At 41.3% G+C, this 14,631-nt stretch overlaps 1 protein-coding gene and 1 pseudogene across 2 annotated transcripts in view; one reads left to right on the forward strand and one right to left on the reverse strand.

Annotated features, from left to right (window-relative positions):
* Positions 1-7,536, forward strand: part of ASCC1 (activating signal cointegrator 1 complex subunit 1) — a 95,757-nt gene extending 88,221 nt beyond the window's left edge. For both annotated transcript variants that reach the window (XM_045569200.1, XM_045569201.1), the window contains exon 10: positions 7,152-7,536. In XM_045569200.1, coding sequence (XP_045425156.1) covers positions 7,152-7,268 — 117 coding nt within the window. In that variant the 3' untranslated portion in view covers positions 7,269-7,536. The remainder of the gene's footprint in view (positions 1-7,151) is intronic.
* Positions 7,537-12,081: 4,545 nt separating this feature from the next.
* On the reverse strand, positions 12,082-14,080 carry LOC123650381 (annotated as a pseudogene).
* Between the last annotated feature and the right edge of the window lie 551 nt (positions 14,081-14,631).

Consider the following 14,631-nt stretch of genomic DNA (forward strand, 5'->3'; position numbering starts at 1 on the left):
TTCTTGGGTACAGATTTGTCATTCGAATTGAGAAGCACATATATGCTGCTACGTTGTGGATGTCACCTTCTACTGTCCTGTCCCAGGAATTCTTAATTTTGTCTCACGATGTTAGTGGTCCTAGACTGCCTGTTTCTTATCTTTGAAATGAGGACAATAATGCTAAGCTCTAGTTTACATCACAGGAGTTTTTTGAAGAGTTAATGAGCTGGGCTTTGTAAGACACTTTTAGATCCTTAGATGAAAGATATCATTTAACCACAGTAAGGCTTCATACTGGGAGTACCTTCCCTAAGAGCTCAGAATGCTTGTCAGACTGTCTTCTGTTCATCCTCATACCATCCCTGGTAGGGAGGTAGGTGGCTAAGCATCATTATTAAGTACAAAATAGCATTATTACTGTTACTTTTATCTGTAAACAGGGACTAATTGTGAGAAATAGAAGTTGATAAAACAGATTATGGAAGAAAAACACTGAGAAAACTTCAAAGTATCATGCATTTTCTATTCCTGTTCACCCTACTTTGGCTTTCCAAGTCTAATTACCATACATGAAAACAATAGAAAGCATCCTTTCATAGGGAGAAATGGGGCCTAGTGTATGCTTCTAAGTACTTGCATTAATTGAACCACATGTACTTAATTTCAGTTATGTCATATTATGTTCTAAGGGTTTTAACTTATGTATACCAAGAATGACTATAAATCACACAGGACTTATATATTTTGAATCTTCATTTTGGACTTCAAAGCTAAATTTCTTCTTACTTGAGTAATATTGGGACAGAAAATCGTTCACTGGGGCCACCCGGCACAAGAAGTAGATTTTCTTAAAAGAAGAATCTTTGAAGAATGTGAACACTACTTTGTCTAAGATTGAAGAAATGAAGGAGCCCCATTTTGGAAGCCAGATGGGCAGGCATCCCCAACAGATTCCTCGCTGTGCTGTTCAGATTGGCCATTCATCCAGTTTTGTAGCTTTAGTTCACAGATATGAGAAGAGAAGGTTCCTCTCCACCTTCCTCCTAGCCTCTTTTTCTGAGATTTCCAGTCTCATTTTTGCAGCTTCATTGCATTCGGAGTTATTTCTGGTCTTGGACGGTTGTGTCGCAGGGCGTGGGAGGAAGGAGTAGAAGGTCTGAAATGAATGCGGGGAAAAATGACCATAGTGAGCCCTTAAATCTTGCTGTTTGTTTTCTTTCAGTGTATACCACCACATTACTAGAAATCAATAGTTGCCTCTGTGTTCTCCCTAGGAAACAAACATGTACAAAGTAGAAATGGTAGGCTTCACAGCGCATGTGAGCAGGGGACAGCAGGATGGTTGGATTTTATCTTGCCATTCTTTGTCAGGGAAGCCTTGGTTTTGTCCAAAAACCTTTCCTCTCCACAGTGCACATTTCTCTCTTTATTTGGTGATAGGAAAAGCCTTTTTTTTTTTTTTGAATTTTCTAAAGATATTGTGAGTACTCAGTCAAGGATAGATAACAGCTGTGTGCATAACAGTTTTCAAATGTCAAACTACTTAGGTTTTAAATTTTCATCATAAATCGTCTAAATCAGTACTTATTATTTACTAGTGATATCACAACTATTGGCAGTCTTAAATTCTGTGTTTATTTCCTCATTAAATATGTGTAGTTTTTTGTTTTTGTTTTTTGAGACTGGCTTTCACTTAGTCTTCCAGGCTGGAGTGCAGTGGTACCATCATAGCTCACTACAGCCTCAAACTCCTGGGCTCAAGGGAGCCTCCTGCCTCAGCCTCACGAGTAGCTAGGACTACAGGTGTGTGACACTATGTAATTTTTAAATTTTTTTAAAGACAGTGTCTCGCTGTGTTGTCCAGGGTGGTCTTGCACTCCTGGGCTCAAGCAATCGTCCCACCTCAGCCTCTCAAGTCACTGGGGTTACACATGTGAGCCACACACCTAGCTCTCTTTTTTTCTTTTTTTTAAACTTGCAATTTAAGTTTTTTCCTCTTTCCCCATTCAAGTACCAAATTAAATGTAGCCTTTTAGTTGATTTGTGCTTATTTTCATCCAGAATTCAATTAAAATTCTTCCAGCTGAGCCATCTGATTCTTAAACCCAGTCCAGGAAAAGAAGTGGCACTGAAGGTAGGAATAACAAGTGAAAGAATGTGTTCATTTCAGTCTTTGGGAGTGGTCTGAGTCAATGCTTCTCACTGTGGCTTAATGGGGGCATGTTTTTGGTGGGTTTTTTTTTTTTTGAGACAGAGTCTTGCTCTGTCACCCTGGATAGAGTGCAGTGGCGTCATCACAGCTTGCGGCAACCTCAGATTCCTGGGCTCAAGGGATTCTCCTGCCTCAGCCTCCTGGGACTATAGATTCACACCACCACACCTGGCTAATTTTTTCTATTTTTTGTAGAGACGGGTCTCACTCTTGCTCAGGCTGGTCTCGAACTCCTAAGCTTAAGCGATCCTCCCACCTTGGCCTCCCAGAGTGCTAAGATTACAGGTGTGAGTCACTGCACCTGGCCAATAGGACTGTGTTTTAAGGGAAGCAGGAGGCGCAGGGGTTACAGGGCTCAGATTCTACAGGTAGGCTACTGGGTATGAATCTCAGTTTTCCGCCATTACTTTGTAGGAGAGGAAAGATTTCTTTCCTCACTCATCACTAGGTTCGTGGCTGAGGCCCCGTAACTGCTTCAGGGGAGAAGGGTAGGTTTTACCGCCTGTTTCAGAGGAGAAGAGCAGTGGAAGGTGAGAGAGACCTTCCTGCTTCTGCTGTTTTCTCAAACACCAAGGTGCTGTATTTTGGGGTAGCATGTCCTGAACCCTATCAACTTGCTGTGTGCCTTTAGGCAATTTACTGAAGTCTTCTAAACCTAAGGCTCAACTATAAAATGGGGATTAATAATAAGATCTGTTTCTTGGGGTTATGAGGATGCAATCAGAGAATCATGTAGAGCTCTTAGCACATGTGCTTGATCAATAAATGTTGACTATTTCAGTCTTTATTTTGTTAGTGTTGTCAGTACTTCCATATGTATGGTTCACCTTGATCTTTTAATATATAACAATATTGGCATTAGGTAACTTTGTTTTAAAAATCTGTTATGATAAATGTGAGTTTATAAAAATTTAAATTGACATGGTAAACACTATCATAAGCAAAGTCAAAAGACAAATGACAAACTGAGGGGAAAGTGTATGTGTAATTTGTAACATAGACAAAAGGGTTCATTTCCCTAATATATAAAGAACTACAACTCAATAAAAAAGGGACACTTGTAAACCTTTTTATGGTGATATATTTCCACTTAACTGTGCTTTAGATTTCTTATCTTCAATGCAGATCCTCAGAGCCTGCCAGGAAAACCCTACCCTGGAGGAGGGCTTGGGAACACATAGCTAGTAAGTGTGATGCAGCTGGAGTTTGTAAGCAAACCTGAACCTGTTGTTTCCCCTCTTAAAATAGCTCTCTCTCAGAAATGCACCCTCACTTACCCCATTTACCTTTCATCGCTGATTTTTCCTGTCTCCTCCTCATCTAGCAGGTGACTGGGCCTTTTCTGTGTTTCGCTCCTAGTATTTCCCATCTGCTGTGTCCCAGTCTTTCCAGGCCTACTGCTGCTGTTTTGGTTAAGAGATATTCCACTTCTTCCTCATGACCAAACTACTACCATTGTCTCCTTTCCTTTCTTTCTCGTGTTTCCCTTAATCTGATTCTCCCTCCTTGTGTCTCTCCTACTGCTTCTTCCTCCAGACATCTAAGCCGTCTGCTTGGCCTGGCCCACAATGCCCATTTCTGCCTTCATGCTGCCCTCCCTCCTTTCTGCTTCATTCTGTGCTTGCCACTAGGCCCAGCCTGGTCTGGTCTCCTCCAGGTAGCTTTCCTGGGTGCCCCCACCCACAGCGTCCCTTGTTTCCTTACTTCCCACTGTGTTTGTTGATTGCCTCTACCTCTCATCTCACGCTTCACCTTTGCTGTCCATGTTGTTATAGGTGAACTTTTTCACTGAAGTAGAAAATACATACAGAAAAGTATACAGATCACAAAGTAAAGCACTCAATGCCTTTCCATAAGGTGCACACACCCATGTCGTCAGGATTCCTCTCTTCTGATATGTACTGTCTCCCTAAGGAGGTGGCAAGCACCTGGGAGACAGAACCACATCATGTGCCTCTTGGCATAAAAGTGCATATCATCAGGTACTCAGCAATATTCGAGATCAGGAACTGGAGCTAAGAAAGAGATCTAGGCTTTGACAAATAAGAAACATGAAGAAATGTCCCCCAGGCTCCTTGATTGGAGGTAATACAATTTTGGTAAGTCCTATTCAGGGATTCCTTGGTGGTAACCTATAAATTAGACCTCTAAATTCAGTCTAGACAAGTGCATGTCATAGTTTTCTCTTTTCAGCCACGGAGATGTACACAGACATCTACAGCATTAGTTTTAGTTGTAATTTTGTTCAACAAACATTTATTGATCTTATGCAGTCTACTACATACTGTTACGGTGCGTAGTAAGATTTAGCTCCTCTCTCTACAGCTTATATTTTAGTGACTCACTAGAAATAATTGACAGAATTAAAAGAAAGGCTCAAGACTAAAGATATAACAATGACCAAACAATAAGATAATTATGAAAAGTGGTTACTAAAGTCTCTGTTACTAAATCATTGTAAACATGCAGAGAGAATAAGAACAGAGTTAGGAAAGGCTAAAATGAAGATTGGCACCAGCACGAGAGACTTCTGTGTATGCAATCCATTTGATGTGACATCACCAAAGGGTGTGAAAGAAGACGGCAACTTACGAAGGGAAAAGAAATGCTAGGGTAACAAGAGCAGAGAGATGGTAAAAGAAATAATAAGAAATGCCAATTTTTTGCTAGCACTTTATGGTTTACAAGGTACTTTTATTTCTTCTTCTTCCTCTTTTTTTTTTTCTTTTTTGAGATAGAGTCTTGCTTTGTCACCCCAGCTAGAGTGCAGTGGCATCATCATCACTCACTGCAACCTCAAACTCCTGGACTTAAGTGATCCTCCTGCCTCAGCCTCCTGGGACTACAGACTCACACCACCACACCTGGCTAATTTTTTCTATTTTTAATAGGGACAGGGTCTCACTCGTGCTCAGGCTGGTCTCAAACTCCTGAGCTCAAGTGATCCTCCCAGCTCGGCCTCTCAGAGTGCTAAGATTAAGGCGTGAGCCACCACACGCGGCCTATTTCTTCTTGTTATTGGGTTTTTACCCATTGTGACCTTTTGCCCCTTGTGGGGTTGGTAGAGTAGGTGGTGTCTTCTGCCTGCTGCACTGTCACACAGCTTCCATGTCCAGGTGTAAGTTTCGACTCTCACTTCAGCATTCTTTCTACAGCCCGCTCTTCTTGCCCTCGTGGAGTGTGATCATGTATGTTTAGTGTTCTCTCTTAATTTTTCTACTATTGCATTGCAGTCACATCCCAGCTAGCTTCATTATTGCTATGTTTACTGTTTCCCTCAACCCTGAAGCAGGAGAATCTCTCTGGCAAATCATGCCATCTGGGGGTCATGGGCACAAGGCAGAGCAAAGTCACGGTGGGTCACATCCAGCTCCTCTCTGTGGCGTCCCCATTTCTTGGAAACACGGGCACAAAGAGAAGAGGGTAGAGGACCCAGGGGCCGCCAATCCTCGAAAAGTAACTTGTTGAAAGTATTATGAGTTTCCTTTTAGTTTTGTTTTGTCTCATCTTTTATTGCCTCTTTGGCAATGGCTTTTCTGTACCTAGAAGGCTTCAGTTTGCAGAGCTATAAATCCGTCAGTCTCGGTGATGTGTCTTTCACTTCAAATTAATGCTCAGCAGAGGGGCTTAGCAGATAACCATCTCAGGCTGAATTTCTTCACACAAAAGGGTGGACATGGTTTGAACAGGCTGCCAAAGCCAGGAAGAGAAGTTAGTTGTGTAAATCAATGCAGACAAGAGCTGGTCACCTTTCTGAAAGACAAGACAATGCAGCACACAACCTCTAAATAGATCGTTGGGGTCAAGTTGATGTCATGTTGAAGAATCAATATTTACTAAGCTTTATAAAGTTAGGCTTTAATGAACCTCAGGCATTTTGCTAGGCCATTAATTGCAGGAAGGGGAAAGGCGACCATGGCTGAGGTCAATGTGTATGGAGGTTGTATAAAAATAAGTGAGGAGACAGTCACTTGTCAGTGTGCAAAGGTCCCACCTTTACGCTCCACTCAAACATTGTTGGGTACACATATTAAAAGGCTTTCTTGGAACCCTACTAACATTTTTAACAAGAATAATTCTTGGATCCTAACAGAAGAAGGTAAGCGCTTTACTCTGTGTCTGTATCCAGGGAGTATGGCTGTATCTTCCTGGGATGATTCTGATGTCATTTTGGATTCTGATTTACAAATGTGCTAATCACAGAGTCAGGTCTTAGAGTATGGCTCATCCCTCCCTCTGACACATTTGAGAGTTTTTATAAAGTGGGGGATTATGGTAAAAAGTATTTAGGATGCTGGCTTGAATCCAAGTCTAATTAAAGGTTTTTGATACATATCATTTGCACTTGTTCTGTCATCCGGTAGGAGTGAACACTGTGCTCACTTCTGGTTGTTTTATGTGTGTCAGTGTTCTGCGTTGCTCACTGGGTTGTCTGAATCATTTGTGGGTCAGGAGCCTTATCTTCTATTTATTTTAATCAGTGTTCCTCACAAATGTTGTTGACGAGATAGAGGCATGTGTTACATCAAATTCAATGCTGGCTGTGGCAACACGAGGCTCCTGTTGGATCCTCCATGGTTGGTAACCAGAAGTCAGAAGCAGCTCTGGCAGGCCCTGCGAGTCAGGGTGTGGCCCGCCATGTGTGCTACAAGTTCTCAATCCTATCTGCTCAGCAGATAAATTTTAGATTTGACATTCCAGATCTCCTTCTCTAGTGCATTTTGTCAGGGGTGACTTTAGAATTAATCAGAGGGAGGAACGGGCTGTTCTTTTCTGACTCCCACCCTCATTCCTCCTTGCCAGGATCATTATTCAGAATAAATACTGAGAGCAAAAGCATGAGAGGTTGGTTGGGATTGTTGTGGTTCGGCGTTTTTATAAGAGAATCTGATGTTTAATATTTTTATCTATAGTTTTCTTTAAATATTCGTTCTGGGTTTTTATTCTTCCTTTTCAGTTGTTTGAGAACTTCTACTTTGGTTCCCTAAAGCTCAACTCAATTCACATCTCTCAGAGGTTCACAGTAGACAGCTTTGGAAACTACGCCTCCTGTGGACAAATCGACTTCTCCTGAGGTGGATCTTGGAAAGCAGGAGAAATTGAACATCCTCACAAGATGCTGAAGAAAAATAGCTTCATTTTAATTGCCAAGGAGGGATGTGGAAATTTGGATGGTGACTTCCCTGGGTGGTCCTCCATGGACTCACCATTGCCTCTGTTGGCTGTCCACGGTCATCAGACTGTTAGCCAAGAGGAGAACTTGGCCTTGTTCTTTTTTATTTTTTTTCCTTTAATTTTTTTATTGTGGTAAAAATATATAACATAAAATTTACTGTCTCAGCCATTTTTAAGTGTGCACTACAGCTATTAAATGGATTCATAATGTTGTGCAACCGTCACTACCATCTGTCTCCGCAACTTTTTCATCTTATAAAATTGAAACTCTGTACCCATTAAACAATACCTGGCAACCACCATTCTACTTTCTGTCTCTATGATTTTGACTACTCTGAGTATCTCATATAAGTGGAATCGCACAGTATTTGTCTTTTTGAGACTGGCTTATTTCACTTAGCATAATGTCCTCAAGCTTCATCCATGTAATATCATGTGACAGGACTTCCTGTCTTGTTAGGATGAATAATATTCCATTATACGTGTATACCACCTTTTGTTTATCCATCGCTGGACACTTGGGTCGCTTCTGCTGCTTGCCTGTGGTAAACAGTGCTAACGCAAACATGGGTGTGTATCTCTCGGAGACCCTGCTTTTAATTCCTTTACTACCCGGAATTTTACCTTTAGCAAAATAACTATTAAAGTTTTTTTCCTTTTCCTTTGCTTGATCTGTCCTTTTTCTTCTAAAGTTAGTCCTTTTAAAAAATATTTGTTAGATTCTTGTTGCCCCCTTGCCCCTCGCCTTCCCATGCCCTTGCTGGAGTTGCAGTACTGTAGCTCCTATCTGTTTACTTCTCGAGGCAGCAGCAACAGAAACGATGATGATACCAGCAGGACTGTGCAGTGTCGCCACAGAGGGCACTCAGTTCTCCCTCGCTGCAGACCAGCCGAGGGAGGGAGTCCCCCCAGCTCCAGCTTTGCCCCAGCCGCCTCATGAGTTCTGCCAGGTGCTCTGCTGGGGACCTCTAGCCTCGCGTTCTTCCTCCCTGCATGTCCTCTCCTCTTCTTCGCTCCTTATTCTTAATTCTTTCTATCCTTTAAGTCTGCTTTTGAACCCTGTGTGTTAAGGTCGCTACATTGTGAGGACTGTGTTTGACGCCCAGAGATTTATCAGTGGGACTGCACAGATCATTTGTGAATAATTGAATTTCCAAGGTAGCTGTGTTTTTCTACTAGTATCGTCACATAGTGTTAATTTGACCCCCTCAGCCAGTGTGTGTTGGGATACAGTGTTGTGGCTTAGCTGTATCATTCATCAGGGACTTACATATATGGTGCCTGCAGGGCCGATTTTTCCCAAAAGTCCTCCACTTTCTACTGGCGATAATAATTTTTATTCAAGTTGAGATTTTTACCTCATCTCAGATTGTTAGGTGGGGAGTGGGAATGAGTGCTCCCAGGGCTAGGACTGATCTCGAAGCTGACGGTGGAGTTTAACGCCCTCATGTCTTGGTGCTGCCTCTCTCTCACTGTTTCGTTTCTGACGAGCCATGAGGCAGCCTTGGCCAGGCATTAAAGATGTCCTCTTTTGGGTGTCAGAGATTTATGACTTATGTTTATAGGAAAATTTTTTTGAAGTTTTGTCTTTGGAAAATGTAACTTTATATATCCAATAACTAAATTCTCAATAGAATTGAAAATTCTGTTTAGAATTTTGAAAATTCTGTTATTTAGAACTTGCGATGTTTCACAAGTTGTGTGCCTTTTTCATTCTCATTCTCTTACAATGTATAGTAGAGTTTTCCAGAGGCTATGTGACTTGGTGACATCATCCCTCTGGAATGTATGCTTGTATATTTTTGTGTTTTCTAAGATTGTGTAAATTGTTAGGTATTGGTAGAGTTCAAAAATTTTTTTAGCCTCCCTCCCTTTCTTCTTTCTTTCCTATGCTCCCTTTTCCTCTTTCTCTTCCTAATTCTCCTTCCTCCTCCTTCCTCCTCCTCCTCCCACTCCATTCCACCCTCCTCCCTCTCTCCTCCCCTCTCCTCAGGAAAAAAAAAAGCCAATATTTCAAGAGTAAGTATCTCATGCTTTAAATAAAGATGGTGACCCAAAACTAAAAAAAAAAATAATAATAATTTTTTAATTCCTCTTTAAAAAAATTTTTTTTTTTTTTGAGACACGATCTCGCTCTGTCGCTCAGGCTAGATAGAGTGTAGTGGCGTCATCGTAGCTCACTGTGGGATCAATCTCCTGAATTCAAGTGTTCCTCCTGCCTCAGCCTCCTGAGTAGCTGGGACTACAGGCACTTGCCACCACACACAGCTGATTTTTCTATTTTTTATAGAAATGGGGTTTTGCTCTTGCTCAGGCTAGTCTCAAACTCCTGGCCTCAATCTGTCCTCCCACGTTGGCCTCCTAAAGTGCTAAGATTACAGGCATGAGCCACTGTGCCTGGCCAAATTTTCTTTTTAGAAGTCTATAGACAAATATTTGGGACAGTGTAGCTCTAAAAGAAATACAGTCTTAACTGCTATTGTAGAAAGGGGTGGTGACAACAGGTAGTTTTGATGTAGAATTTTTATGAAAAAGCAACAGTGGTAGAGAGCAAATAATTTTTGGTGGAACTAAAAGAATTTTTCAAGATTCAGGGCCCCCCTCACCAGATTGTAATGGGGACATAGTAAGTTACCCCGTGTGAACTCCATATGCATGGTAGACATGTTATAAATGCTACTTACAATGATTATTTTAAAAGTGAGCTCCAGGCTGGGTGAGGTGGCTCACGCCTGTAATCCTAGCTTTCTGGGAGGCTGAGGCGGGTGGATAGCTGCAGCTCAGGGGTTTGACACCAGCCTGAGCACAGTGAGACCCCGTCTCTAACCCTAGAAACAAGAAACAAACAAACAAACAAAGACAGAAAAATACACACAAAAAAGTGAGCTCCAGAGTTTCATAAACTGGACATCGTAATGATACAGATTCGGTTCAGGTTTGCTCTTGCACTGTGTTCTTTTTCTTGGACCTAAAGGGAAGCCGATGGCATCAGAGGTGTATTGAGTTGACCCTACAGAACACTCAGGTAGATTCCACCTTGATATGACAGGGAGCCTGCATGTCAAAGTCCATGGCTGGGACAAGTAAGGACAGCAGCTGCTATTATGGTGGGTTTTATTAGTAGTGTTGTTCTTTTTTTAAAACAAAGATAAAATAAGTTTACTTTGTGAAAAATAATCAAACTGTACATTTATGCTTTGTGCTTTTATCAGTATGCATGTTACATGTCAATTTAAATGCTTAAAAAATAAATCTCATCACCCAGAGTTAACTACTCCCTATGCATTTAAGCACATATCAAATATGAGAAATTAAGTGTAATAATTTTTCACAAATAACAGCTAATACTAGTGGAATGATCATATTTGTCACTAGTTTATGCATTAACTCAATCTTTACAACCAACAGCCCACTTAAATTGGTATTATTATTCTCATTTTACAAACTGAGGCTTAACAGGGTTCAGAAATTTGCCTAAGGTCATACACCTCGTACCAGCAGTTTTCAAAGTGTGGTCTTTGTGCTCCTAGGAGCCTCCGAGAACCTTTTAGATAAGGTTGATGAGGTCCAAACTATTTTCATAAAAACACCAAGGTATTATTTGCCTTTTTCTCTCATATTCTCTCACGAATGTTCAGTGGAGCTTTCCCGAGGCTACGTGATGTGGTGACCATCATCACTCTGACGGTTAATGGAATGTGTGCTTGTATATTTTTGTTTTCCAGAATTTTGTAAGTTGGTAGGTTTAGGGTATAAATATGTATGTTTTCAGAGTTTAACCCAGTTCACTCTCAGTACTTCTCCTGTAATCTTACTAGCTATTTTCATTTATACCTGCTGCTGTGGGCTGAATTGTGTCCTCCCCAGAATTTACATGTGAAACCCTACCCCCAGTACCTTAGAATGGGACTGTTTATTTGGAGATAGGACTTTTAAAGAGGTGATTAAGTTAACATGAGGCTGCTCCGGTGGGCCCTAATCCAATCTCACTGGTGTCCTTACAAGAAGAGGAAATTTGGGCACACACAGAGGCGCCAAACTAGTGCATGCACAGTGGAGGAACCATGCGAGGACAGTGAGGAGGTGGCTGTCTTGCAAGCCAAGGAGGCCTCAGGAGAAACCAAACCTACTAACACTTTGATCTTGAACTTCTAGCCTCCAGAACTATGAGAAAATAAATCTCTGTTGCTGAAGCCACCTCATCTATGATATTCTGTTAAAGCAGCTCCAGCAGACTGATACGCTCGCCATAAGGCAGAAGCTGATAGGAGAATCTACCTGTCGTCTTCTAAGCCAGACAGTAAAGAGATTTATAAAAATGTAAAATAGTGCCACTCTTTTAACTGAGTTCTTTGGGGAAAATATAATTGTTTTTCATAAAATATTTTTAATATGAAATGGGCAATTATTATTTTTAAATAAATTAATAAAAATGTTAAAAGTAGTTTATTGATCTTTACTGATACAGTAAAGATCAGTATATATATAACTCATATAAACAAAAGTTCTTTGGGGTCCTCAAGAATTTTTTAGTGTAAAGGGCTCCTGACAGCAGAAAGTTTGAGCACTGCTGTACTATACTTCCTCCCAAATGGGATCATATTATACATGATCATTTATAATAAGCTTTTCTCACCCACTAATACATAGTGTATCACACTGGGTTTTTTTTAAGCATTTTAATTTTTATTACTTAAAAGAGCTTCATTTTCTTATTTAGCTTTCTGACTCTCTGCTTGTGCCTTCAACACTTTCACAACGATTTTCTGCTCATGAGGAGAGCATGCTTGATCCTGTCATGAACACATTCAGCACACATGGAACCCCCACAGGCTCTGCTGACATGCCTTTTTGATTTAGAGAACCTCATAGGAACATTAGGTCTCACAGCATGAAGCCCTCCAAGTCCGCCTGGGCACACGCCACATGCAGATTTTGGTGCTGTCCCAACCTTCTTGGTATAAAGGTACATAATTCCATTACCAGGGGACAGCCTAGTTGTTAGAAGCTGTATTGTAGGAAAGCCGACCACAGTATGTCAAATGCCGGGCCATTCTGAGTGCCTCCAGACAGCATCCCTGGAAGAGGAAAAAGAGCACATTTGTTTTCAATAGATACAGATCTACATCATTCTATTTACTTATTTGTTTGTTTATTTCAGAGACAGAATCTTGCTCTGTTGCCCAGGCTGGAGTGTAGTGGCATGATCATAGCTCACTGTAGTCTTGAACTCCTGGCCTCAAGCAATCTCACCTCAGCCTCCCAAGTAGCTGGGACTACAGGTGTGCACTATGCCTGGCTAATTAAAAATTGTTTTTTGTTGTTGAGATGGGGTCTTGCTATGTTTCCCAGACTGGTCTTGAACTCCTTGACTCTAGTGATCCTCCTACCTCTGCCTCCCAAAGTGTTGGGATTATAGGCATGAGCCACCATGCCCTGCACATCATTATTTTTAATGTCTACACAATAGTCCATTGTAGGTATGTTTTATATTAATAATTAGTTCCTGACTAATGGACACTGAGTTGGTTTCCAGATTGGGCTATTATGAACAATTCTGGATTGAACATCTTTGTGCATTACCTTTCTGTGCTTGTAGGGTCATGTAGAAATGGCATTAAATGGTTTCCAAGATGTGGTTAAATTTAGGTTCATTATTAGGAAACTAAGGTTTATCTTCTCCATTTTATATAGCTAAATATTGAATGTAAACACAAAAATGCATAAAATATATATGTCATTTAACACACATACCCAGCAGCTTCTTATGTTTGGGGCCATTGGTTTGAAAAGGCTGACCTGTCAGTAATTCCCTCAAAAGTTAGGAAAACGTTTTCTTCTAAGCTAAAATTATTGGCCCTTTTCTACAACTCTTACACCTATCATCTGGAAATTTGGATTCTTCCTCCTAAATAGCATTACTATTGGGTTAACTAACAGTCCTGGGCTGTTGTTGACTTGCTTTCAGCACAGGGCTAATATTGACCCAGCTTGAATGCGCTGCAGGAAGCAAATCCCACTGGAGGAGCTGCCCAGGAGTGTGGGAAACATTTTAACCTTCAAAAGTCTGGAGACAGGTATTGTCTTATTGGTGGGCATTTTATCAACACCTTCCCAAACTCTTTATTCAGCAACTGTGGTAACCCTAGAAGACCAGGGGCTTTCTAAGATAGTACTGAAATGGGAGAGCAATGGTAACTAGGATCTGTCTCCTAAGTGCCAAAAAACCAGGATTGAGATAGTGGGAAAAAATGGCAAAGTTTGGTAAATCTTCAGAACTATGGGATATTATGGCCTCCTCCCAACCTAAGGGAAGAAGAACTAACATTTTTTAAATGCCTACTATGCCCAGGTACTTAGTTTGTAATTTTCATCGCAATCATTTAAGATAGGAGGTATTATCATTAATTTTAGATAGAAAATAGGTAACTTGTCCAAGAATCCAGCCAGTAAGTGGGATTCCACCCCACCACCCTGGTCTATAATGACAGCAACCTGCTTTTCCAGTGTACTGCACCACTATACAGCCCAGGAAAACTGCTTTATTTGCTGTGAGAAGACATCAATGGCCAGGGCATCCTGCAGCACCACCACTAAATCCAACTGCAAAGAAAACCAGAAAACACGGAAAGGGAGCTATTGTTTTCTGTTTTCCCAAGGGGACTCCAGCCCAAGCCATGGAGGCATTCAAAGTCAGGCAGGCGAGACTTGGGGTGCCTAGGAACCTTGTAACCTGTGTTTTTTCCTACCGATTAAGATCATGTTTTTCAGTGCTTTTGATTTTTTAAGATCACAGCAGCCAAGTCTTTTTATAACAACACAATCTAGGGCTTGGGTCCCAAAAGTTCAATATGCTTTGTCCTGACAGATTATCTGTTTCCTCTTCAATTTATTTGTAGTGTAAACCTCACCCCGTTTCTGCTGTGATCCTGGACTGTGCCCAGCCTCCAGCCAGCACCAGCTGGTTTGTCAACACATTTCTACAGGCAATGAGGAGGGTCACAATTTTAACAAAAACCTAACCCCCTCGAACAAAACCAGCCAGCCTCCCTCCCAACCCCCCTTTCCCATCAGCTTATTAAAACTAACTTGAAGTCAGACCCATGAGCAAATGTGCCTTTTCCAAATTTGTGGCCCCAAGGCAGATGAAATGGTCAGGCATTTGCCTTTTAGGGTTGCCCTAGGAAGAGCTAACAAAAGGGGTGACAGCCCCTAAACAGCTGCTTGAGGGGGAGGACATCTGCCTCTGTTCCACAGCCATT

This window comes from Lemur catta, chromosome 14 (assembly GCF_020740605.2).
Source record: "Lemur catta isolate mLemCat1 chromosome 14, mLemCat1.pri, whole genome shotgun sequence".
NCBI classification, from domain to species: domain Eukaryota; kingdom Metazoa; phylum Chordata; class Mammalia; order Primates; family Lemuridae; genus Lemur; species Lemur catta.